At 45.4% G+C, this 26,136-nt stretch overlaps 1 protein-coding gene across 2 annotated transcripts in view; it reads left to right on the forward strand.

Annotated features, from left to right (window-relative positions):
* Positions 1–26,136, forward strand: part of LOC146358325 (protein mono-ADP-ribosyltransferase PARP14-like) — a 54,704-nt gene that overhangs the window by 17,426 nt on the left and 11,142 nt on the right. Inside the window, exons 6-11 of one of the 2 annotated variants that reach the window (XM_084807814.1) lie at positions 7,029–9,289; positions 12,786–13,022; positions 14,332–14,553; positions 23,511–23,586; positions 24,363–24,512; positions 24,813–24,875. In XM_084807814.1, coding sequence (XP_084663940.1) covers positions 7,029–9,289; positions 12,786–13,022; positions 14,332–14,553; positions 23,511–23,586; positions 24,363–24,512; positions 24,813–24,875 — 3,009 coding nt within the window. The remainder of the gene's footprint in view (positions 1–7,028; positions 9,290–12,785; positions 13,023–14,331; positions 14,554–23,510; positions 23,587–24,362; positions 24,513–24,812; positions 24,876–26,136) is intronic. The other variant, XM_084807820.1, reaches the window with a different exon arrangement.

Genomic DNA, 26,136 nt, shown 5'->3' on the forward strand with positions numbered 1-26,136 from the left:
AGCTGCATTCCAGTGGTGGGTGGGCCAAAGGCATAAGGGGTGGGGCAAAAACCAACAACGTAAGAGTTTAAAGCTCTTCCTGCCACTAACTAAGCCTGAAGAGAGGCAGTTCAGCCTTTCAGAATGGGGGAAAACTGCATAAATGCTGGGAAACCACCAAAAAACCAGTGGTTTAGGGGAAGGGGTGGGGCCAGGGGAAGGAGGCATGGACATTTGGGGACCCCAGGAGGACTGGATTTGGCCCCTGGGTCTGAGGTTCCCCACCCCTCTTCTAAACTTTTTATACTCTAAAGCAGGGATGGGGCACCTCTGGCCCGTAGGCCATATTTGGCCTGCCAGCCCAACTCATGTGACCTGTGGGGGCCCCTAGTGAGGCCCCATTCCAAAGCACCACCCCCTCAGAGGTCCACTCCTCTGTTGCCTTTCCTGTGTAGGGAAGCAGCAAAGCTGCTGGTATGGTGGTCTTTGCTCTGCATTTTCCGTAGCTGTGAAAAGCCTGGGAGGAACAAGGCCGGTTCCCTGACCAAAGTGCCAGTTGGAGGGGAGTTCCTCAGCCAGGGCCTTGGCCAGAGAGCTGGCTTCATTCCACTTGGGCTTTCCCTGGTTGGGGAAAGCCTGCATGGAGTGCTGCAGGCTCCCTGACTGAGAAGCTGGCTGGAGGAGTGCCAGCTGGCACTTGTTGCAGGCTGACCTGATGTTGTCAGGGGCTGTGGTCCCCTGGCATCATTGGCAGGCAGGCAGGCCTTCCCCCTGATGACATCGAGCCCATGGGGGTGGTGTCCGGGAGGGCAATCCAGTCCTGGATCCAAAGGGGCTCTACACCCTGTTCTAAAGTATACTGGGTCAGGAATATTGCATGTGGGGAAGGGAGGTTTAATCCTTCCCTCCCCCCATGCTGCAGTTAAAGAAAAGGTTTTTTGATTGATGCATGAAGAAGGTTGAGAATCTCAGGGGGGAAGGATTAAACTTTCCCTCCCCATGTGTGGTAGGCCTGATCTGGATCAGGGACCTGCACACTTACTTTAGAGTAAAGAAAGACAAGAAAAGGAGCTGCACACTATGTAATTAAAGTAATGTGCTGTTTGACCCTAATTAGGTACTAATTGCACAACTTTGCTGTGCCTTTACTTTGAAACTTTATTACATCCCGCCCGCCGCCCCCTGCTGTAACTGGAATAGCAGTCACTGGTACTGCTGGGGGAACTTCAACTATCCACCCTTTAAAAAACGCCCTTCCCAGCTTCCTTTGGTGCTGCGCCAGGAGTACTGTTGTCCTTTTAACTAGAGTTACTTCTGGGTGCTGGGGGAACTTCTCCTGTCCACCCCTTTTGGCAGCTTCTGCCAGTGCAGGTGCTGTTCTGAAATTAAGAAGATGGCAAAATTAAGAAGAGTTTTGCCAATTTCAGATGATGATGATGATGATTTTATTTTTATCATGGAACTATCAGCAGAGAAAAGGGGACAAAAATGTCAATTTAACTTTTAAAACTTTAAAACACTTCTAAAATATCATGGGGAAGCATCCTCTAACATCTAGATGGATGCAAATTGTGGCCCGGGGATTCCTACACTATGATCTGATTCAGACATAATGACAAATCATGGCTTGTCATTCCCTGCACTAGCCATGGTGAATCTCAAGATTTCATGCTTCACCCTCCATTTTCTTCCTTTCTCCTTCACGAGTGATTGGGGGGGGGCATTTAAAGCTTTTGGTTACAGTTTGTAATAAACCACAGCGGTTTTCTGTTTTGTCTAAATACGGGAAATTGGTTTGTACAAACTATAGTTACTTTAAAAACCAGCATATCCTGGTTTCGTATCTTGCTTTAAGTGACTATGGTTTGCAGAAATCAGTTTCCCATAAATCACATACTTTGATGGAAAAGGATGTGACGGTGAGCTCTAAATGTTCTTCTGTCATAGAATCATAGAATAGTAGGGTTGGAAGGGGCCTACAAGGCCATCGAGTCCAACCCCCTGCTCAATGCAGGAATCCAAGTCAGAGCATCCCTGACAAATGGCTGTCCATCCTTGTCGTGAATGCCTCCAGTGTGGGAGAGCCCACCACCTCCCTGAGTAATTGGTTCCATTGTCGTATTGGTGTAACAGTCAGGTTTTTCCTGATGTTCAGCTGGAATCTGGCTTCCTGTAACTTGAGCCCATTATTCCGTGTCCTGCACTCCAGGATGATCGAGAAGAGATCCTGGCCTTCCTCTCTGTGACAACCTTTGAAGTACTTGAATAGCACTATCATATCTCCCCTCAGTCTTCTCTTCTCAAAGCTAAACATGCCCAGTTCTTTCAGTCTTTCTTCATAGGGCTTTGTTTCCAGTCCCCTGGACACCTCTGTTGCCCTCCTCTCAACCTTCTCCAGTTTGTCTGCATCCTTCTTAAAATGTGGTGCCCGGAACTGGACACAGTACTCCAGATGAGGCCTAAGCAGTGCTGAGTAGAGGGGAACTAGTTCTTCCTGGGATTTGGAAGTTATGCTTCTATGAATGCAGCCCAAAATAGCATTTGCCTTCTTTGCAGCCACATCACATTGTTGGCTCATATTCAGCTTGTGATCGACAACAATTCCAAGATCATTCTCGCTTGTGGTGGTGTTGAGCCACATATTCCTCATCTTGTAACTGTGCATTTGGTTTCTTTTTCCTAGGTGCAGAACTTGGCATTTATCCCTATTAAATGTCATTCTGTTGTTTTCAGCCCAGTGCCCCAGTCTATCAAGATCACTTTGAATTTTGTTTCTGTCTTCCAGGGTATTAGCTATCCCACCCAATTTTGTGTCATCTGCAAATTTGATCAGCATTCTCTGCACCTCCTCCCCCAAGTCATTAATAAAAATGTTGAAGAGCACTGGGCCCAGGACTGAGCCCTGAAGTACCCCGCTCGTTACCTCTCCCCAGTTTGAGAAGATCCCATTGATAAGCACTCTTTGAGTCCAATTCTGTAGCCAGCTGTGGATCCACCAGATCGTTGTTTCATCTAGCCCACTTTGAGCTAGTTTGCTGATCAGGAGATCATGGGGCACTTTGTCGAAAGCTTTGCTGAAGTCGAGGTATATGATGTCTACAGCATTCCCACAATCCACAAGGGAGGTGACTTGATCAAAAAATGAGATCAGATTCGTCTGGCAGGATTTGTTCTTGACAAATCCATGTTGGCTTCGAGTAATCACTGCATTGTTGTCAAGGTGCTTCCAGATGGATTGCTTTATCATCTGCTCCAGAATTTCCCCAGTGATTGATGTCAGACTGACTGGTCTGTAGTTCCCAGGTTCCTCCTTTTTACCCTTTTTGAAGATAGGGACCACATTAGCCCTCCTCCAGTCATCTGGCACTTCGCCCGTCCTCCATGATTTCTCAAAGAGAATAGACAGTGGTTCTGTTCTTCTGCCTTTATTATTCTAGGATGCAGTTCATCTGGCCCTGGAGATTTGAATTCATTCAAAGTAATTAGGTGTTCCTTGACCATATGCCTATTGATCTCAAGCTGCAATCCTGCCCCTTCAGCCTGTACTTTACCTTTGCCAGGGGGGTCATAAACCTTCTTTTGGGAGAAGACTGAGCCAAAGTAGGAAGTGAGCATCTCTGCCTTTTCTTTGTCATCTGTTATCATTTTGCCATCCTTATTTAATAGCTGAACCATCATTTCTTTCTTCTGTCTTTTACTATGCACGGATCTGAAGAAAGCCTTTTTGTTGCTTTTAGCATCCTTCGCTAACCTTAGCTCGTTCTCAGCTTTAGCCCTCCTGATGCCATCCCTGCAATTCTGTGCTACCTGCCTGTACTCTTCCTTTGTTGCTTGGCCTTCTTTCCACTTCCTATATGTGTCCTTTTTTGTTTTCAGGTCATCTCTAAGCTTTTTGTGAAGCCACATTGGCTTCTTCTGTTGTCTTCCACCTTTATTTCTTGTTGGAATTGTTTGTAATTGTGCCTTGAGAATTTCCTTTTTTAAAAGCTCCCACCCATCTTGGACTCCTTTTCTTGTTAGAGTCACTTGCCATGGGACCTTAGTGATCATTGTTCTGTGTTTATTAAAATCAGCTTTCCTAAAATCCAGGGTATGCATTTGACTACACTCGGCTTTTGCTTCCCTTAGAACCAAGAACTCAAGTGTAACATGGTCGCTTTCCCCCAGAGTTCCTGTAACTTCTACTTTATCCACTAAGTCATCTCTGTTGGTTATGATCACGTCAAGGATAGCCAATCCTCTAGTTCCTTCCTCTACTTTCTATAGGAGGAAGTTATCTGCCACACAATTCAGGAATTTCCTGGAGGGGCCATATTTTGCAGAATTTGTCTGCCAACAAATATCGGGGAAATTGAAGTCTCCCATTATTACTACATCGTGCTTCCTTGAAACATTGGCTTATTGCTTTTCAAAAGTTTCATCCTCGTCTTCTCCTTGATTGGGTGGCTGGTAGTAGACTCCGACCCCCATGTTCCTTTTATTCTTTGCTCCATTTATTTTGATCCAGATGCTCACGATGGGGCTACCAAGCTCATCCTCCTGTATTTCTGTGCAGAGATATGTATCTTTCACATATAGTGCAACCCCACCTCCCTTTCTGTTCCTCCTGTTCTTTTTGAACAAGTTATATCCTTCAGTTGCTGTATTGCAGTCATGAGAGTCATCCCACCAAGTCTCAGTTACACCTATCAAGTCATAATTTCCCTCTTGTATTAAGAGTTCAAGTTCATTCTGTTTGTTTCCCATACTGTGGGCATTAGTATATAGACATCGAAGACCATGTGCTTCATAGTCTGGCTTTCTTCCTACATGTTTCTGAAGACTATTATTGGGCACTATTAGAGCTGTTCTCTCCATTGTGGTGCATGAGCCTTCGTCCATTGTTGCCCCCAACTTTACATCTCCCTTCCCCATAGGATTCAATTTAAAGCTCTCCTGATGAAGTTCTTCATGCTGTGGCCAAACACACTTTTCCCAGCCTTTGTGAGGTGCAACCTGTCCCTTGCCAACAGTCCATCTTCCAGGAAGTATAGCCCGTGGTCCCAGAATCCAAATCTCTTGCGCCGGCACCACCTTTATAGCCAGTCATTCACCCGGAGTATTTTTCTTTCCCTTTCTATTCCTCTTCTACTGGAAGGATGGATGAGAAAACTATCTGGGCCCCAAAGTTCTTGAATTTCCTTCCCAAAGCTTCAAAGTCTGACATGATTTCTTTGTAGCTGCGGTTGGCGGTATCATTTGTTCCCACATGGATGAGAAGAAAGGGATACCTGTCAGTGCAGGCAACCTTTCAGTCACATCTCTAATCCATCCTCCCGGGAGACAACATACCTGGCAATTCCACAGGTCTTTGCGACATACTTGGGTTTTGATCCCACACAGCAAGGAGTCTCCCACTACTACTACTCTTCTTGTTGTTGTAAGCCTGGGTTTCATTGCCTCTGCGTGACTGGCCTTCAGCCTCTTGCCCACTCTCATGCAGGTTCCTCTGTAATTCTTCCTCTGCAGGCTGTCGTCCAGTCTTATCCTCAAATACCTGGAATCGGTTCCACAACTCCACTGCTTCCACTGGTGCAGAGTGGCGTCTAGTTCTTCTTCTCCTAACTGTCACGCTTTTCCAAGGAGTATCCTGTATTGCATTTTTCCTCACCTCAGCATTTCCCACTTCTGCCTCATCTTGCTGTTGCTCTTCAAGCTTCTGGTCTTCACTTTGCTGATGTAGATCCCCCATTCTGTCCCAAGAACTCTTCGTGTTCTCTTATTCCCCGGAGGGTCAACATTCGCCTCTCCAGTCCTCTTACTTTTTCTTCCAGCAGTGTGATCAGCTTGCACTTGTTGCAGGTGTAGGCCATGTTGTTCTCAGGGAAGAAAACAAACATTGCACACACCTTGCAGGTCACCACCACTGGAGAGTGTTGTTCTTCCATAGCTTCTTTTCCCTTTTTGTGTCTAGCTTTCTGATTGTTCTAGACTAGCCTGTGCCTGCTCCTCTACTCACTGGAGGTTAAAAGCAGAGTCCCACTGGTGTGGAAGTGTGTGTTACAAGTAAAATATATTTTTAAAAAATGTTAGGGACCTCCCCCTTGACCTCCCCTGCCAAATTCCCCTGGCCAACTCCTGTTTGCTCCCCCTGTTTGCTCGCTCTAGTCGCTCGTTCTCTGGGAGCTTGCTTGCTTCTGTAGTCCCTGGACCAGCTGGAGCAGCTTCCTTTGCTCTGCTCAGCTGGGAGGCGGGAAACAGACTGTGTGAAGGAGGGAAAAAGTGGTGGTGGGAGCATGAACCTGAGGCTTGCTGCAGTTTGTGGACATAATGGGCGAGTTCACACGTCATTGCCACCCCGAGAATAAGCCACCATTGGTTGGTGCGGAGCAGTAAAGTTGAAGGGAAAATTACATAAATTGCTTGGCAGGGCAGTAAAGCTGAGAGGGAATATACCCAAATTCCATGCAGAGCAGTGAGGCAGATGGCTAAAAATACACATATTTCATGGTAGAGCTAGCAGTGGACTTCCACATCTGCACAAGACTGAAAATAAACAGATTTTTTTTTAAAGTTGCAAACATGTTTGGGGCCCTCTCCAGTGTCCTCTTTTAGTTTTAGGAGCTCAGAATGGAGGGTACTGACAAGGGATGAGGGAGGATGGCAGCAGAAGTAGCAAGATTGCAAAGAGCGACAGGGGTGTTAGCCGCTTTTGCCAGGTGGCTCTCTAGCCGTTCCTGACAGCCCATGATGAAGTTGCCCTGCCAGGTTCAGACACCACAATGAGCCATCCTGAAAACAAACACCCTGAACAACCCAACAACAAGCCATGGTTTCTCAGGGTGGCCTGTTCGTGAAAAATAAGCCACCCTGCGGAAACTGCAGCAGGTTCAGACATCGTGACAGCCCACCATAGGGGTGATCACACATGGTGGGTGTTGTTTTGTGTGAACCAGGTCAATGAAAAACCATGATTTGTTGTTACATCTGAATTGCGCCTGTGGATTTATATAGCTAATTCTGACTACATTGTCAGAATACTTACTGTGTTTTTGTTTTTATCTTTCTAGCTGTGCAGACAGCATTGGAAAAGCAGCATTCTTTTGATCATCAACTGGTTTTGGTTTATCCGTACTGCAGTTCTTTGGATACAGTTTTGTATGGAAAGGAGAGGCCACAAATCAAGATGCCAGAACCTATCAAGGTCCCATTAGATCCTTATATCTGGCAATTCCTACAGGAAAAGGGTAGACTAATCCAAGAAATAGAACGTGAGATGGCACGTTGTTACTGTGAACTAATATGGCCCCAAATGTCTTGCGAACATCCAGAAGTCACGATGTGCCCTTCAGCTGCCTTATCTAAACAAGGAACCTCTGTGAGAGAATTAGTCCAGGCTTGGAAAGAGAATGTTTCTACAGAGTTGGCCTGCATCATGTCAAAGTTCAAGACTGTTAAATGCAACATCATCCCAGCAGCATGGGAGACCATAGAAAGCAGTTTGATAAAGAATGTTTTTGCCATCCCTGATGTTTCCAAAGAAACTGTTATCCTAACCGGTTTTGTATTCACTGTGGATAGTGTGGAGAAAGAGATAAAGGAATACATAGAAAATTTGATCAAAGATGCAGAAAAAGCAAAACAAACTATTCAGCAAACATTGATAGTTGTCCCACAAAAGTATGCTGTTTTGCATCGTATTTTGCGAGAAGAGAATATCTATAAAGAGAGCCCAGACTTCAAGTTGTCTTATGATTCTTCAGCAAAGAAGATGGTACTCTCTGGAATGCTTGCAGAAGTATATAAAATGAAAAGTGACCTACTGGAGAAGTTACACAACATGGTAGAGAAAGAAGTTGTCATTCACCCTCATATTTTTCAATTCCTACAGCATGCAGATAGCAAAAAGGTGTCGGATAACATATTTCATGCTAATAATATTAATGCTTCCTATGAACTTGCACATGAGTCTGTTGCATTGGTAGGACAATCTCACGGAGGTCTTCTGAAAGCAGAGGAACAAATGAAGAAAAACTTGGATCATAAGTGTATTCTTTTGGAGGACCGGGAACTCGTCAACAGAAGAGACTGGAAAGAACTCACTAAACAATTGCAGAGGAAACACAATTCTGTGGAGGAAGCTGTAATAATTGATGACTGCCTTGCTTTGGGAGAAGATGCTAAAGTAATCATAGCTGGTTATACAAAAGCAGTTGGAGATGTTTATCAGGACCTTTCTAATTTTGTTGAAAGAAACACCAGAATGCTAAAGGTCATCCCTGCTAAGTCTGTAGCTGTTGTACAGTTTATGGAGAAGGAAAAGGGGAAGGATTGGCACGACTTAAGGAAGAGAGGTGTGAAAATCAATTTTGGGCTAGACGCTAAACAGAAGAACATTGTCCTGAGTGGACCTAAAGCAGAAGTGACAAAGGCAGCCGCTGTGGTTGAAAAAATGCTATCTTTGGTGCATTCTTCACACGTGACGTTTGATAAACCAGGAGTGAAAGTCTTTTTCAAAACCCGAGAACATTCCTACATTACTGAGGCAAAAGACTCCTTCAGCTGTTTGATCCGACTGCAGAAAGATGGCGATGATAATGGAGACTCTAAGGAAAAGGTAGGGCACCCTCACGCTAAAGTAATATTAAAAGATGGTGTTCTGGTAGAGGTTTGTAAGGGTGATTTGACCCATTATCCAGTTGACGTTGTTGTGAATGCGTCAAATGAAGACCTGAAGCATATTGGTGGCCTTGCGGACGCACTGTCAAAAGCAGCCGGCCCACAGCTACAAAGAGAGTGTGATGACCTAGTGAGGAGACATGGGAGCCTGAGGTCTGGCTCTGCAATTATCACAAGCGCTTGGAACCTGCCATGTAAACAGGTGATCCATGCCATTGGGCCGAGGTGGAACAGTTTTGAAAAAGAGAAATGTACATGCCTCTTAAAAAAAGCTGTGAGGGAAAGCTTAAAGCTGGCAGAAACGTACAATCATCGTTCAATAGCCATCCCTGCAGTAAGCTCTGGGATCTTTGGATTCCCGCTAAAAGAGTGTGCCCATTCTATTGTAACAGCCATCAAGGAAACCTTAGAAGAATCTTCTGAGAATGGCTCCCTGAAAAAGATCTGCCTTGTGGATGTGTCCGAAAATACAGTTCAGGCTCTCACTGACGCTTTGAATGAAGTATTCAGAGAAGGACCATCCCAGCCCAAATCACCATCTCATTCCCAACCAGTCAACCATCCCAAAGAAATCAGAGAAGGTCTTCACATGGTAACTTCTGCTGAAGGCCTGAAACTCATCCTTCAGGAAAAAGGCATTGAAGATGCAAAGGTAAGCATGTAAAGTGACATATAGTTCATTTTCAAATGCATGCTGGACATCTCTTTAGTTTTGAAATACCCAGTTCATATTATTTTGCATTTTAAATTCTAGACTATATTTAGCATTGAGGGGAAATTCCAAAATAAAAATATTACTGCAATGTTTTAAGATTTATTAAGCTGTTGTCCTTGGAAGGATGACTCTGTATCAGGGACATGTGTCATACTGTTTGCTTCAGAAACAATGGTCAGTCCCCTTTTCTCACCTGAACTGGGTATAGGCAAAATAAGAATGTCTTTACGTATTGCATTTATCTTATGTCAAATGTGTTGGAAATAACCACACAGTGTTTCAGTGATTTTATTCACATATAAGGAATAGTTTTATATCTTTTCTTTTTTAAATCTGGTGTTCAAATGAGATTGTTTGCTTGTCAAGGCTATTCCTGCTCATACACGGACAGCTGAATACCAATCCAGGATCATCTTCTGTGACCAATGATGATGTAACAGTTGTCCTGCTGGATCTTGCCCAGCATTCTAAGCGTGGCCAAGTACCATTGGGAAGTTTAGAAGCAGGCCATGATAGCAACAGCCATCCACAGTTGTTGGTTCCTACCATCTTGTGGTTGTAGAGATACTGATATGGAAATCGGTATTGGTTCAGAGGAAACAGCCATCTTTCAGCCCTGTTTGGACATAATGGCAGTGTCCTGTTCCAATTTCCTGGAACATCCTACAAATGCAGCATTTGTAGGTTGTTTCCATGACATTCCAACTTGGGCACTTGCGGTTGTTCATGGGTGAAACAACCCCAAGTTAAACCATGGCTTGTTCTTGGGTTAACTTGGGGTTGCTGAACCCACGAACAACCCCAAGTGCCCGGGTTCGGACATCACAGAAACAACCTACAAATGCTGCCTTAATAGGTTACAGGAAACTGGAAGCAGCTTGCATGCAGTTCATATCCTCACAATTCATGGGTTAATTAACCCAGAAATGACCACCAGATACTGTCATTGCATCCGAACAGGGTCTATATGACAAATCCATTTTGAAAGCCATCTAATTGCCATCACATCCTGTGGAAATTAATTACACAAGTTAATTGTGCACTGCACAAGGAAATACTTTTGCTCGTCTTGAGTCTACCTGCCAATAAGTTTTACTGGATAGCCCCAAGTTCTAGGGTTTGGGGACATAAAATAACTAGTTCTCCATTTACATCTCCACAAATTAGGTAATTTTATAAACCTCTATCATGTCTCCGCCATAGGCATCATTTTTCTAAACTAGGAACATAGGAAGCTGCTGTATACTGAGGCAGACCATTGGTCCATCTAGCCCAGTATTTTTGACACTGACTGGTACTGGTTCTGCAAGGTTTCAGGCAGGATTTTTCCCTAGCCCCAGCTGGAGATGCTGGGATTGAACCTGGAACCTTCTGCATTCAAAGCAGGGGCTCTGCAACTGAGCCGCAGCCTCTCCCTTAAACTATGAACACTCAGGTTCATTCATCTTCATACGAACATAAATGATGCAATCCCATGATAATTTTTGTTGCCCTTTCTAGCACCTTCTTCAGTTCTAGAATAGCCTTTTGAGATGGGATGACTACAATGTCCTGTTTTATTTCCAGTTCCTTTCCTAATAATCCCTAACATTGACAGAACATCCTATGTATGTCTGCTCAGAGGTGACTCCCAGGTAACTACGTTGCAGGCTGAATTTGCTTTGTTTACATGTTTGTTTTACTGCCCCTGCAATACTCAGTTCATGTTTGTAGTGGGCTTCTACTGTGACCCCCAAATCTTTCCCAGATGATTACAGCCATTTGCTCCATAAATCACGGGGCAAATTCATGGACAGTCACGGATTCATAAGAGGATCTATCGTCTTTTCCCTTGATGGTTACATTTTCTTATGAACTTTTGCTGAGGGACTCGATGATGTGGGTTTTTGAGAAATCAGGAATTTGAAAATGTTCTGCTGCCCTGGAATTGATTGAGTGTGCTTAACAAACAACCCCCCCAAATTATGCCATGTTAATTTTTCATGCGGTATTAATATTTCAGAAATATTCCAGTAGTCAAAAGTATTTGAACTGAAATATCTGATTGGGGGTGGGGGTGGGAATTAAATAAAGCACACTTAATGTGATTGCATTAGTTTGAATGTAGCATTTCAAAGTTTTGCTAGCAATGGGTTGTATCCAGTGTTAGCCCTACTTGGATTCATTGAAATGAATGGGACTTAAGACAGACTAACATTGGATACAACCCAAATTATTTATAGTGGTATATGTGTAAATATTTTTAGAAATGACAACTCAATGGCATACACTTCCCTTACATTACTTAAGATTATAAAGGAAAAAATGAAGGTACTGAAAACCATAGGAACACCGGAAGCTGTATACTGGGTCAGACCTTTGGTCCACCTAATCCAGTATTGTCGACACTGACTGGCAGTGGCTCTCCAGGGTTTCAGGCAGGGGTTTTTCCAGCCATACCTTTCAAGATGAGGCTGGACAGCCATCTGTCCGGGATGCTGTGATTTGAATTCCTACATTGAGCAGTGGGTTGGATTTAGGCCCCTTCCAACCCTACTATTCTATGATTCTATGAGATGCTGGGAATTGGACCTCGGACCTTCTGCATGCAAAGCAGGTCCTCTACCACTGAGCTATAGCCCTCTTCCTGTTAACATACTAATTTTAGCATTCCGGATGAGCTTTGCCCATAACTATACTTGCTTTCTAGGGATAGTCACCTGAAAAAAATTCATTACAATGTTGACTTTACATTTTTCTGGTATTGTATCCATTCCAGCTACCTAATTTTACTTGTGTTGCATTCATTCATTGAATAGGATTCTAAGATTTCATCAGCAGAGTTCCACTCATGGAAAATGTGCTCCCAGCCCCCAATAATGGAAGTGGGGGAGAGGCGATTCCCCACTACCTGAGCCTCCTGTGCACATCCTAATTTTCTCTGAGCGGTTGAGGGATCATATGAAATAGGATGGGAGATGGTGCTGGGGGTTGCGGCAGAGAAAGGGAATTGGCAAAGCCCCCCACCTCCCCCATACTCCCCTATTCAAAGTGGGAGTCTCTGTTGTATCAAAGATTTATTAATTAATTAATTTAAAGTATTTTTATCCCACTTGTCTCCCAGAGTGGCTTTCATATAATCAGTAAAAGAAGACAGTCCCTGCCACAATTTAAAAAAGACATGACACACAAGAAAAAAGGAATGGGGAGGGAAGAGGGGAAAAGTGTAAGTGTTTCAGCTGGGATGGTGGAATGGCCCCACTTCCCCTCTCATCTCCTTCTGTGCAACCTTCTGGAATGGCTGGTGGTGGTGATAAATTTAAAGATCCTTCTGTCTGTTTTAATAATGGCATTATTAGGGTCCCAACATTCTGCAATTCAAATTCCCAGCTCATATCTCTGTCTTGCTCTATGTAATCCCTTGCAAGTAATTTTGAGATTGCTTCTGTTCCAGACGGACGTGGTCGTCAGCAGCATTGGTGCCGATCTGAAACTTGGTGTGGGTCTGCTTTCCCAAGCTCTGCTGCAGAAGGCTGGGCCAGTGCTCCAAGCTGAGTTTGATCAAGCCATCCAAGGTCAAGGAGCTCAGGGTGGCTCCATGATCCTAACTGGTGGATATAACCTGGCCTGTAGATTTGTGTTCCATGCTGTTGTTCTGCCGTGGGATGCAGGAAAAGGACATGCAATGAAGGTAGCTGTCTATGTCCTTTTCTCGCCAGCCTTAATTTTACTTGAATGCGAAGCTCATGGGTCATGGAGTAGGAGTGATTGTACTGTAGGTTACAGTACTTCAGTACTTCATTTGGCGGAGCTCCACTTATGTGTTTTGAGTTTGCAGAATGACATAGTTGGATAGTGCTCAAGATCTCTGAACAGTTAAGGCATAACTGATCGGTGTTATCCCAGAGTGTGCATTCTTGCTTAAGAACAGAGGAAGTGTCTTGCTAGATCAGACCAAGACCTACCCTGCCCAGCATCCTTGCAAGGATGCCAGCAACCTGCAGGTGTTAGCTCTTCTGCCAGAATTCTGCCAGTGGCCTTTCCGGTGGACCACAGTCTTCATTCTGTCAATCCCTCTTGCAGTGCGCTAATGGAAGCACAGGAAATGTTCAAGGAATAGAAAGGTACCTTTTCCCCCTTCAGGGTGCCATGCTATGCAATGGAAGCCACACACCCACCCTCCATGCTCTGTGCCCTGGGAAAACTGGAAACTGTACTTCCAGGCCCATAAGGGCGAATCTACATATGTATAGAGAAGAGCATGTGGTATAGATCTCCTGGGACTCTACTAGTTCAGAAGTCAGCTGGGAAATCACATTGAATTACCTACCTACCCACCCACCTACCCACCCACCCAAACTCACTGCTTGTGGAAAGTTAGTGTGATGGTATCCTTTTCCCTGATTGCTAGTTTTTATGTGCTGGGATGTTTGATTTACATGAGGTGGCGAGGCGGGGGGGATAAAATGTGTGATCCCTCACTTGCATTCCAAGATGGTACAGCAGAAACAGCTGCTTCTGAATATGCAGATTATTTCTGTGAGTCAAACTAGGCACGTTCACGAATATAGAGGGGTGGCGGGGAGAAGAGCCCAAAGAAAAGACAGCATTTGCAGGGTGGGGAAACTAAGTCCTGCCCATCCTCTACTTACCTCACCATGCTTAGTTGCTTGAAGTGCTTCTCTCCCAGCCCAGCTCCAATACCAGAACTCAAATTCTTGAAGCAATTGAGCATGATAAGTTGGGGGAGGGCATGATTTACCTCCTCTAATTCATGTTATCCATTTTGGTTTTTTTTTTAAAAAATAGAATGACTTTTCTCCTCACACCCCCAATCTCCAGTCCTCTGTTTTATCTGTGAGTAGGATGGACATGTGAATAAAGTACAGGTACCTATTCTGTCACATCTACTTTGGCACTGACTTTGTACATCCCCTTAATATTCTGGTTTTGATGATTGAGCATCATATTTGTCAAAATCGGTTATATATATTTTACAGAAACTTAGAGATGCCGTGAGGGAATGCCTGGAGAAAACTGAAGAGCTGTCGCTGAGTTCCATCTCGTTCCCAGCCATTGGGACAGGTGGTTTTGCCTTTCCAGGATCTGAAGTCGCTAAATTAATGTTTGAAGAGGCGCTTCGGTTCAGTAGTGCGAAGAATTTGAAGTCTCTTCAGGAAGTTTGTTTTCTCCTACATCCAAGTGATAAAGATAACATAAAGGTAATATTGTTACAACTTCCCTGTCGTAAATAGTTCTAAATAATGACTGTAACAAGATTTAATGAATGCCTCAGAATGTTTCCCTAACAGAACAACCAGGTGTGGTGTGTAGAGTGTTCAGTGTTTCAGTCAGGTCAGTCATGCCTCCCTTTGGGATGCTACATGCCATTCCCCTCCACCTCCTCAGTTTTCCACCTACCCCTCAGCAAGCAGAGAGCATTATGTGGCCACTGAGCATGCTCAGTCCTTGCTGGGCAGGTTTTTTTGGGTTCCCGCCCCGAGTTTTTTTCCACCAGACGTTTATGCTTCTGTAAATCACGGGACTCTTACTGAGCCTGCTGATACCTCTCCCTTGTGTGTGGATTGTGCTGTTTTAGCTGTATAAGCATCAGAACTCATGACTGAACATCAGAATTAGATGATGTATGCCCCGGCCGTGGGCTGCTAAGGTTTGGAGGTGCTGAGGTAGTGATAAGCCAGATCCAGGCTTGCTTACAAGGAGACGTTATTGAGTACTTACAGCACACAGGCGTACCCAGTGGTAGGATCAGACAGCTTCTCTGAACCCAGAGCCAAGGGGTACAATGGGTTTTATACCATACATGTTAGCAGTGAGGCAACATGACAGCAGCAAGCGTTAATTAGCGTTCATCTGCAATTTTCCCAGCATAGGCTAACAGTGCTTGTTCAGAAGGAAAACAATCAGAACTTTCCTAGCACAGACACCTGCAGCTTTAAGGCAAACAAGCTTCACTTCTCAGGCACATCCTAGGCCCTGATAAGACCAGTGTTCGTTAGCATGGAATGTGCTGAGGTGGCAGTATCGACCTTTGACTCATCTTACCAGCTAAGAGGCCCACTAGCAAGGGAATTGCAGCCCATGAATTGCAGCCCATGAGAGCATTATGGATCTCTAGGCCCCTCTAAAACTACTGGTCACTTGGTTACAGGCTTGGGGCCATTGCACTCCACCCCCAGATGATCAAAGGACAATTGAGTCTGCGCGTCACAATCTCTTCTTACTCAGAGGGCCGGATTTTCTTTGCCCTGTTGTTTGATTACCAGGGGATTGATAACTATTTTACTGTATATTTGAAAATATAACAGCCATATGAGCAAGCACACAAAGCTATAAAACTAGTTATGATAGTCACGGTTACTGCAACCACTTGCTTCCACTCCCCACCCCCCCGATTCCTTGAAACCGTCCAAAATTGGTCTGAAGAGGGAGTCCTCTTCTAGGTTATGTATTTTCTCATTTTGCACGTACACATCCCTTACATTGTGATTTATCACACTCTGCTTGTCAGGAATGTACGCACAGCATTCTTGCTGCAACATGGCACAAATACCGTCCTGGGCTGCTGTAATCATATCTAAAGCCAGGCGGTTCTGCAAAATAGCAGTACTCATGCTTGTCAATTCTATCCCAATGGCTTCTAGTGCCTCAGCGGTGGTATTCAATGCCATGTCCATTGCTCTTCCAAAGATATTCACTTTGTACATTATGGTAGCCACCCCACCCCCAGGGAATAAACTTCAAGCATAATCAGCCGAACTGAAGATGTCTCGTTGCCATCTCACCTTCCATGCCTTGTAATTCCCAACTGCAGGGCTCCCTAAGGTATCACAAACCTATGGGGACCCTGTAACAGTCCCAGGGAGCACCTCCCAATCCACCCTGGGGGCAACTTTTCCTACTTGTTCCCAACACACTAATGGCCTTGGTGGGGCATACCCTTTTAATGGGGTAAGCCATCTTATCTTGTTGTGTATTTGCTCAAATCTTTCTTTGCTTTGTTTGGATTTGTTTGCCTTCTGCATATTTACTCTGAAGGCTCTGTCCCGGGTGGCACTGACATCAAACCATTCGGAACCACACTCAGTATCATCCAGAGTTGCAACTGTCAGTAAAGACTTTTGCAGGTATCACATAGTGTTTAAGAAATCATAAAATATACACAACAAACTTTCATTGAAATATAACACCATGAGCATAAAACCTCCTTGCATGAGGCGAGGCATGATGGAGCAGTTCCAGCAATGATACTGCTCCTCCAGGTTACATGGTCAGGGCCCATCAAGATCAAGGGAAGGGCGTACTCACACATGGAAAGAGTTCTGGGCCACAGCTTTCGCATCGGCAGCTCTACGCTGCATGAGTTCTGGCAGAGGGAAGTCCAAAAGTCGTAGATCAAACTCAGCCTGCCGTACACTGAGCTGACTACAAACACAGACACACAGTCTACAGCAACGAGAGTTCAAGTCATGAAAAGCCTCACAGTACTTTCCATGGCAAGCCTTTAACAATCCAAAATTCCAATCCATGTGCAGAGTGCCTCTCAAAAAGCCCAGACGATGATGGATCCAAACAGAGGAGGCTTTGGGCAATAAAGACAAAATGTTTCCAGCAAAGGCTCCCTGCCTCTGCATCAGCTCAAAAGGGAAGGTGCGCCTGTACACCCCTTCTAGATCCCCCGACAGACAAGGGCCTTTAGCATTTTAGCAAGGCTTCTGCCTAAACAGAGCAGCACTGCTCAGCTCTCTAGCAGTGACACTTCAACTTGGGCGATCCTTCTGCAAATCTCACTCTACCTCTGTCAGGTTGTTCCAGCCTCCCTGCCCTCCAAGGCTAAACCAGCGGGCAGCAGGGAGTTGGGTAACCCCCCCGCTCCGAGAATGCCGACAGACACAAGCTCACACAGACTGTGACATTCTAAAACTGAATAGGCCTAAACGCCTCCAGGCTACTTCTGATCAAATCACGGCTATAACTTACAAGGCCCACTGTAGTACTGAAGCTGGGCCCTGACATTATCTTTGCTCCCATAACACCTCTGCACTCTAAAAATTTACTCCCCTCCCCTTACACTTTCCTGGCTTGGTTGCTTGGTGATTGCTGAGGGGAAGCGACTGTATAAACTAGGGAGCTTGTAAAAACATTGCCAGTGCTTCTGAGCTTTTCAATAGGTCTACTTGGAATTCTAGATCTAAGCTATTTCACACATTAAAAACAACAAAACTATCCCTTTTGCAAGGAGAAAAGGAGAGATCTACATTGGCTGTCATTCTTAAAGCTGTTCACATGGCGTTACACACTATAATTGGCTATGATCCCCTCCCCTTTGCAAAAGTCAACTTACAGCTATGGGGCAGTTTTGAACTGCATGGCTCTTAACAGCAAGGGAACAACAATTGTACTTTTAAACGCTCCTCAAATGAGGACTAAGGAAACTGAGGCTTGAGTGAGGGGAAAAACTCTTGGGGTTATCAGTCATTAGACAGGCTAGCCAGGGATTCACAACATGACCCCCCCCTTCTTCTCCTTCACTTGGCACGCAAACCTAAGCAGAGTGCCAAAACTCAGGATGCCACAGGGAGATGGGGGTCGCTTTATACTTGCATTCTTTACGCATCCATCAATCTTCTTCAGGAGGTGGGGGCGGGTGATTTGCAGGACTCAGAAGTAAAGCTTCACAGTTTGTATTTGTAAATCCTGGGTTCGGCACAAGACATGATGAGGTAAAGGGCAACCGAATCTTTGATTTGTCAGGGCTGACCAAGGACTCAGGTCAGTCTTTTTCCACTGGGGTCTCAAAAGGGAAAACAGTCTTAGGTTTGCAGTTGTAACATAATTTACAGCATCAGCTAGCCAGCTACACAGATCTCAGTGTTTTTGAAGACAGTTGGTTCTCCCAGCTTAGCAGGTTTGTTGCAACTTTCAGGAGCATAGTAGTAGCATTTTTGGCTTGGCCAGGAACACGCTGTCCGGTTTCTCGATCTCTTCAGCACACATGCTCAGGCAGTCTGACACTGGACACCCAAATCAGTGAGATTTCTTTATTGCAGGGAATCCCACAGCAAAAGCTTAATGGTTACACTATTCAGAAATCATATAGCTGATGGTCAGTAGCTACAGGCTCTATGTAATTCTAAAACAGTCCAAAGCTAAACACTGTTGCCATGACTGAGATCTTCAACAGGTTGCTGTGCTTCATTCTGCTTTGGGACCGTCCTCTGGCGCGCTTTCCACTCTAAGAGGGGTCTAGTCTGTTCCCTGGGTGCTGATTCTTCACCTTTACTTCATTCCTCGTCTTCATCTTCTGGGTCTTCATATTCAGTTTCCAATTCCTAGGGATTTTATCCCAGTCGGGTGAGGTGATGATGTTGCTCACTCTGGCACTCTTCAGGCAATTCTTCTGAGTTCGGCATATCAGCCTAACAGCTTACTCTTCAGCCTTAAGCTTCCACGCCTCATTGGAGGCCAGGCTGTCTTGCAACGTTTCTCTAATTAACATCTTCAGATCTTGTTCTTTCCCCAGCTCATCCTTGAGCTTTTCTGCTTTCTCTTTCCATTCTAACTCCTTCTGCCTGACAGCTTGCAATGCTGTCAACAAAAGCCATGCTAGAGTTCTTGCACCCTGCGCCTCCTTAGCTGACCACTTTTTTGGCTGTAGAGATTCCAATGCAGTTTCCAGAGCCACTGGCATGAAGTCCTTCTTGACCTCTGGGCCTGCTCCAATTGCTTTGCAACTGGACCCCACAGCTCCAATTGCAGACAGCCTGGGAGTCGGTTTTGCATGCTGACAACCGCATCCTCCTTCCCTGTGAATCTGAACATATCAGTTCTCTTGGCACCTTGCTCGCTGCACCAATTGTATGCCCCAGCCGTGGGCTGCTAAGGTTTGGAGGTGCCGAGATAATGATAAGCCAGATCCAGGTTTGCTTACAAGGAGACTTTATTGAGTACTGACAGCACACAGGCATACCCAATGGTTGGATCAGACAGCTTCTCTGAACCCAGAGCCAAGGGGTACAATGGGTTTTATACCGTACATGTCAGCAGTGAGGCAGCATGACAGCAGCAAGCGTTAATTAGCGTTCATCTACAACAGCATAGGCTAACAGTGCTTGTTCAGAAAGAAAACAATCAGAACTTTCCCAGCACAGCCACCTGTAACTCAGCATAAACATAGCCTCACTTTTCAGGCACATCCTAGGCCCTGATAAGATACTAGCCTTCATTAGCATGTAATGTGCTGAGGCCGCACTATTGACCTTTGACTCATCTCACATGCTCAGAGGCCCACTAGCAAGGAAATTGCACTTATAATGAACTAAGCCAAGCATTATGGATCTCTTGTTGTTGTTGTTGTTGTTGAGTCGTTCAGTCGTGTCTGACTCTTCGTGACCCCATGGACCATAGCACGCCAGGCCTTCCTGTCCTCCGCTCTCTCCCGGAGTGTGCTCAAGTTCATATTCATTGCATCGGTGATGCTATTTAGCCATCTCATCCTCTGCCGTCCCCTTCTCCTTTTGCCTTCAGTCTTTCCCGGCATCAGGGTCTTTTCCAGGGAGTTTTCTCTTCGCATATGGATCTCTAGGCCCCTCTAAAACTACAGGTGACTTCGTTATACTCCTGGGGCCATTACAGAGGGGATGATCATTTTATTGGCATTTGCAAATGCTGCTGATCAGAATAGTGCTCTTGGAAGCTGTGTGGTCACTTTACGTAACAAGACAACACGTGGTTGCAATTCGAAGGAATTTGACTTCTGTACCTTCTTTTATAGGGAATAGCTGCAGCATATCATATGGCCTTTGTTATGACACTTGGCTAATGTTAGTTAAGGATCGATTTTTACATTACTCCACAGCTCATATTTTCCAGGCAGGGGAATCACTAAAGGAAGGAACCAGAAAATACACTTACATACGAATTGTCACCGTACCTAGCCTTAGGATTCTACTTGTATTTTCTTAAGAGTAAGTCCATTGAAATCAGTAGAACTTACTTTTGAGTAAATATGGGTAGGATTGGGTTGTTCAGCCCTTACCTGCGGTTTTATTCCCCCCCCCCCCCCCGAATTGATGACGTTATAGTGGGTGCTATGCCTGTGGTGTACAGGTTCTCTTTTATTGCTTCTGTTCACGGGTTTTGTAAGGTTCTTGTACTTCCACATAACCTCTTTAGCCAGGGATGATGATTGGACCACAAAAAAGAGGTGTGCCTCATAGGGAATGGTGGTTCTACCATGCCATTTTCATCGCTCTCAAGATTTATTAGATGTTTCCATCTTATCATTAGCAGAACCATAGCAGCAAAGTTGTGCAAGTGGATGGTTCCCCATTCCCAAGGAGAGACCATGAACAAGTTGTGCTGTCTCTTCTCCACCTAACCAGTTCCTCTGCTAAAAGATGAGGAGGACGGCAGTCACCATTATGCTTGAGGTGGTCTCTGATGTGCATGTGCAGTCCCCTAACTTGTTGGTGTTGGGGGACTTCAGCGTACATTCGGGGGCTGTCCCCACAGGGGCACCTTGGGACTTCATGGAGACCATGGCTTCCTGGGAGCTGCACCGTATTCCAACTGGGCCCACCCATGTAGCCGGTCAGGCATAGACCTTGTGTTTGTTTCTGGAGAAGCGGGGAGTGATCTGGAAGTCAGGGGTATATCCACCACCCCCTTGTCATGGTCAGATCACTATCTGGTGACGTTGGACTTCTCAGTTCCACAACCCCTCCGCAGGGGTGGAGGACCCATTAAAATGGTCTGCCCCAGGCATCTTATGGATCCGAATGGATTCCTGAACACGCTTGGGGATTTTCTGGAGCACACCAACGGCCACTCGGTCGAGACCCTGGTGGGTGGCTGGAATGCCGCAATCACTGGGGCATTAGATCGGGTGGCTCCGAAATGCCCTCTCCCCCTGAACAGGGCTCGGACTGCACCATGGTTCAATCCGCAGTTACAAGCTCTGAAACAGGAGGTGAGACGGCTAGAGCACCGGTGGTGGAAGTCTCGCTCCAAAGGCGATCAGACAAGGGCTAGAGCTGTATCTTCAGCCTATCACGTGGCGGTGAAGGCAGCAAAAAAGGAATATTATACTGCCTCTATCGGGTCTGCAGAGTGCTGTCCCAGGAGGCTGTTCCAAGTGGTCCGGAGCCTGCTCGGTCCAGTTGCTCCGGAACCGCTGGAGCATTCTAAGACCTCCTGTGAGGCCTTGGCAAGGCACTTTGCAGATAAAATTGATTGGATTAGGAGTGTTATTCCGTGTGCTGTGGATACAGTTAGTGAGCAGGAGGCGGTTTGTGGCACACCGGTTTTGTGGGATCAGTTCCAGCTTCTTCCTTCTGAAGAAGTGGACAAGGTGCTTTCATCTGTAAGGCCGACCACCTGCTTACTTGATCCTTGCCCATCTTGGCTCATTATGAGCTGCAGAGAGAGGCTAGGTGAGGGGATCAAGGCGGTGGTGAACACCTCCCTTGAGGAGGGAGTGATGCCATCAGCCCTCAAGGAGGCAGTGATAAGACCGCTTTTAAAAAAGCCTGCCTTGGATCCCCAAGTTCTGAACAACTTTCGCCCAGTCTCAAATCTGCCTTTTTTGGGCAAGATGATTGAGCGGGTGGTGGCGATGCAGTTGAAGGCACATTTCAGTCAGGCTTCAGGTCTGGGCATGGGACAGAAATGGCCTTGGTCACCTTGGTGGATGATATGAGGAGGGCTCTGGATAGGGGCGAATACTCCTTCCTTGTTGTCCTCGACCTCTCAGCGGCTTTTGATACCGTTGACCACAGTATCCTCCTGGACCGCCTGGAGGGGTTAGGCATTGGAGACACCATATTACGGTGGTTCCGGTCCTTCCTCTCCGGTAGGTACCAGAGGGTAGCACTGGGAGAGGAGGTTTCGGACCCATGGCCGCTCACTTGTGGGGTGCTGCAGGGTTCCATCCTCTCCCCAACGCTATTTAACATCTACGTGAAGCTGCTGGGGGCTATCATCAGGAGGTTTGGGGTGCAGTGTCATCAGTATGCGGATGACATGCAGCTCTACCTCTTGTTCAAATCTTCACCAAGGTTGGCCGTAGAATCCCTGTCCAAATGTCTGGAGATGGTGAGTGGCTGGATGGGGAGGAATAAGCTGAAACTGAACCCTGACAAGACTGAGGTACTTTTGGTGGGAGACAAGAGGAGGTTGGGAGATGTTGACCTGGTGTTGAATGGTGTACGGTTACCCTTAAAAGACCAGGTCCGCAGCTTGGGGGTCATCTTTGACTCCCAGCTGTCCATGGAGGCTCAGGTGTCAGCTGTGAGCCGGACAGCACTGTACCAACTCCATCTGATACGGCGGCTGCACCCCTACCTTCCCGACCATCTGCTCCCATCAGTAGTACATGCCCTGGTCTCCTCTCATTTAGACTGCTGTAATGTGCTCTACATGGGGTTACCCTTGAAGACAGTTCAGAAGCTGCAGCTGGTACAGAATGCGGCGGCTCGCCTGATTAAAGGCAGCCGCCGGTGAGATCACATCACTCCAGTGCTGAAGGAGCTGCACTGGCTACCAGTTGTTTTCCGGGCCAAATTCAAGGTGTTGGTTCTGACCTTTAAAACCCTATATGGCTCCGGCCCAGCCTATCTCAAGGAGCACCTTCAGCAACACCAGATAGGCCACTCAACAAGATCAGCCTCGGATGGACTTCTCTCTGTCCCATCAGCCAGGACAGCTAGGCTGGTGAGGATGAGGGATAGGGCCTTCTCTGTAGTGGCCCCCACTCTGTGGAACTCCCTCCCTAGGGAACGCCACCATGCCCCCTCTTTAATGAGCGTCCGCCATGCATTAAAAACATGGTTGTTCAGGCAGGCATTTGGGGTGGGCTAGGGTAATTTTAGAAATACAATGTTTTTAATGTTGAATTTTATTGTGTAAACTGTTTTTATTGTTGTACATCGCCCAGAGTGGCTGGGTGACCGGCCAGATGGGTGATTGATTAATTGATTGATAGATAGATAGATAGATAGATAGATAGATAGATAGATAGATAGATAAGGAGACTTTCAAAGTACTGATTTTTAAGCATTCATGTTGTTTATAGTGTTTCTGGAATTGTTCCAGTATGTTCCTGTTACTACTTAGCATAACTCTGAAATCTTGTGGGTGACTTTGCTTTTCTTTCTAGGCATTCTCTGAAGTATTTGAATCCAGGATGGGTGGAATTTCCAAGGCTATGCCAACAAGTGATGAAGAAAATACAGGTTGAGTGGTTCAGTTGACAGCCCAATTATTCTCTGCCTCTAGCCTTTTTTGCTTAAGGATTCTAGAGTTGTTGTTGTGTTATGGCCAAACTAGGATGTAATGCTGAGAGATCTGTGAACAAGACCTCCCTTAAAAAAAGAAGTTAATAGTAGCTACAGGGGAGGTCAGATTGGGGATGAGTTTTTAACACTTTCCTCCATGCATTCCCCCCCATTTGAACTGCCTCAGTCTGGATTGCCCCTCCTTAGAAGCTGCTATTGATATTTTAAAAATATTTATTAGATTTTGATCACGGATCTTTGCATCCTGGTTTTGAATGTGCTTACAAACATCCCCATGATCAGGAAGGTTCCTGTGATCGTGGGAAGGGCTGTTGAGTGCATTCAGCGAAATTCGCTTTCAACTCTCCTGCAGACCTTAGCAGTAAGCAAATGGAAAGGTCTTTAGAGGCACCAGCATGCACAGGGATGTTGGGGGAGGGTCTCATGTGTGCCCTCTTGCCCCCCTTTTAACCTTCACATGTGGAACTGACCTCCTGCATAGGGTTTATGTTAAGGTGTAAATCTTGTGCTCTGTCTTATACATTTAGCATTAATCAGCCAAAGAACAGAGCTTAAAATGATGAAACACTGAAGTGAAACAAATATTTTTATTTGGAAGTCTTGAAATATGGATGCAATACCAAATATGTATACATTTTACGTAGGATAGGATGGTATTTAATCAAGGGGTCAGTGCCTTTGCTAAACCACACTGCTTCTTTTCTCCCTTACAGGTTTCTTTGGACCCATTTCAACCCCTAGTTTGGGTATCAGTGAAATGCAGGTTGGATCGATTACATTCCAGTCATTGACAGGAGATATTACAAAGGAAAATACAGATGTTATTGTAAATGTAACAAATGCAAACTTTAATGCCAAATCAGGTGCTTAACTTCAGTGAACTTATCTCTTGACTTGAATTTACATTAATGATAAATTAATTATTGGCAGCAGGAAGAAGCATTTTTAAGTGCAAAAATAATGCCTGTGTGGGGGGGGGCGGGGGGGGAGAGAGAGCGAGCGCACTGTTCGCTAGGGTAGTAATGCAATATCCAATTTGATGCCCGTCGCACAAATTAGACATGTAATTTCATATAATCTGTCAGTAACATTTTTACAGGTGTTGTGAATTTTGAGTAATCATTGAGCATTAATAAACATTTTCTCCCCCATTGTCTTTGAAGGTGTCTCCAAAGCAATTTTGGAAGGTGGTGGACCTCAAGTGGAACTGGAATGTGCAGCACATGGTATGTATGACACACCAAGTGGTCAAATTCAAGTTGTACTTCTCTTTCTTAGAAAGAGGAGCTGCTCGTGCCCCATTGTAAATGTTGATGATTTTCTGATTGACTGATGTAGTAAATAATACAGAGTGATTATTAGGGTTGGATGGACCGTTATGCTGTGTAATTTATAGCTGGGCTGCAAATCATTTGCATATCCTTAACACTGGGGACTGTATCTGGCAGTGCAGGTGAGAACAGAGTGGCTGCTTAAGCTTCATAGGGCAGGGTAGTGATGGCACAGACCCAGCTAGAGTTAGTCTGGCTAGTTAGTCTGGCTAGTGTGAGAAGCAGAATACTGTTGTTACCACAGAATATTTCAAAAGCAGGCAGTGGAGGGAAGCAGCATGTGTGATTGTAGCTGCATGTGACTGGGTCTGTCTTTATGTGGGTATCTGCTGGCAGAAGAGAAAGTATAACTTCTGCATCAGGGATATTATGTGTCCTCAATTCCCCAGATATGGTTTGCATGGGACAGCCTGCGTCCTTTAATTACAGCTCTGGAGATTTATAGAAATTTATTTCAAACAAACCTAGAAACCAGTGTGTGATAACCTGCAGCTGAAAAACTATCTAGGACGGGAATAATATTTGGGACAATCTTAGGTTGTACATTTGTGCTGCAGGAGGTCAATCATAAATGAAAAGTAAACATTAAGCTTCAACTGTACATGCAGTGCTGTTGGGCCCCCAGTTCTTTTGTGTGTTTTGGGCATTAGGGAGAAGGATGGCTGTGAGTAGCTACTGGCAGATTTCTGTTCCTTTTAACTTACGTACTTGTAAGACTTGCCAGGTCTCTTGTTAAAGCGGTCTCTGGCAGTTTTTCAGCAAATAGACCTAAGCTGTCAAAATCAGACGCTAATGGATGCCAGTTATGGATACAGGGATCCATGGATTAAATCCAGTGTTAGTCCTACTTAGAGCAGACCCATTGAAATGAATAGGGCTTAGGTTAGTCATTCATTTCAATAGATCTACTCTAATTGGGACTAACATTGGATTAAAACCCATAAATTCCGATTAGCCTTGTTAGCCAATATTATTTGCATTTGTCACCTTCCCTCAAATCTTCTGATGTGCACAAAGGATTTTGAGGGTGGGAGTAGCCTCTCACTTTCCACCTGGCTCTAAGAGATACTTGGCTGCTTCCAACTGACTTCAAAGCCCAATGCTGAATGGGACTGACCTCTCCACTCCCCCAAATTCCAGTGGACTTTGGAGGAGG

The sequence above is a fragment of the Heloderma suspectum genome, chromosome 1 (assembly GCF_057233095.1).
Source record: "Heloderma suspectum isolate Gila_16-S chromosome 1, 16-S_ref, whole genome shotgun sequence".
Classification (NCBI taxonomy): Eukaryota; Metazoa; Chordata; class Lepidosauria; order Squamata; family Helodermatidae; genus Heloderma; species Heloderma suspectum.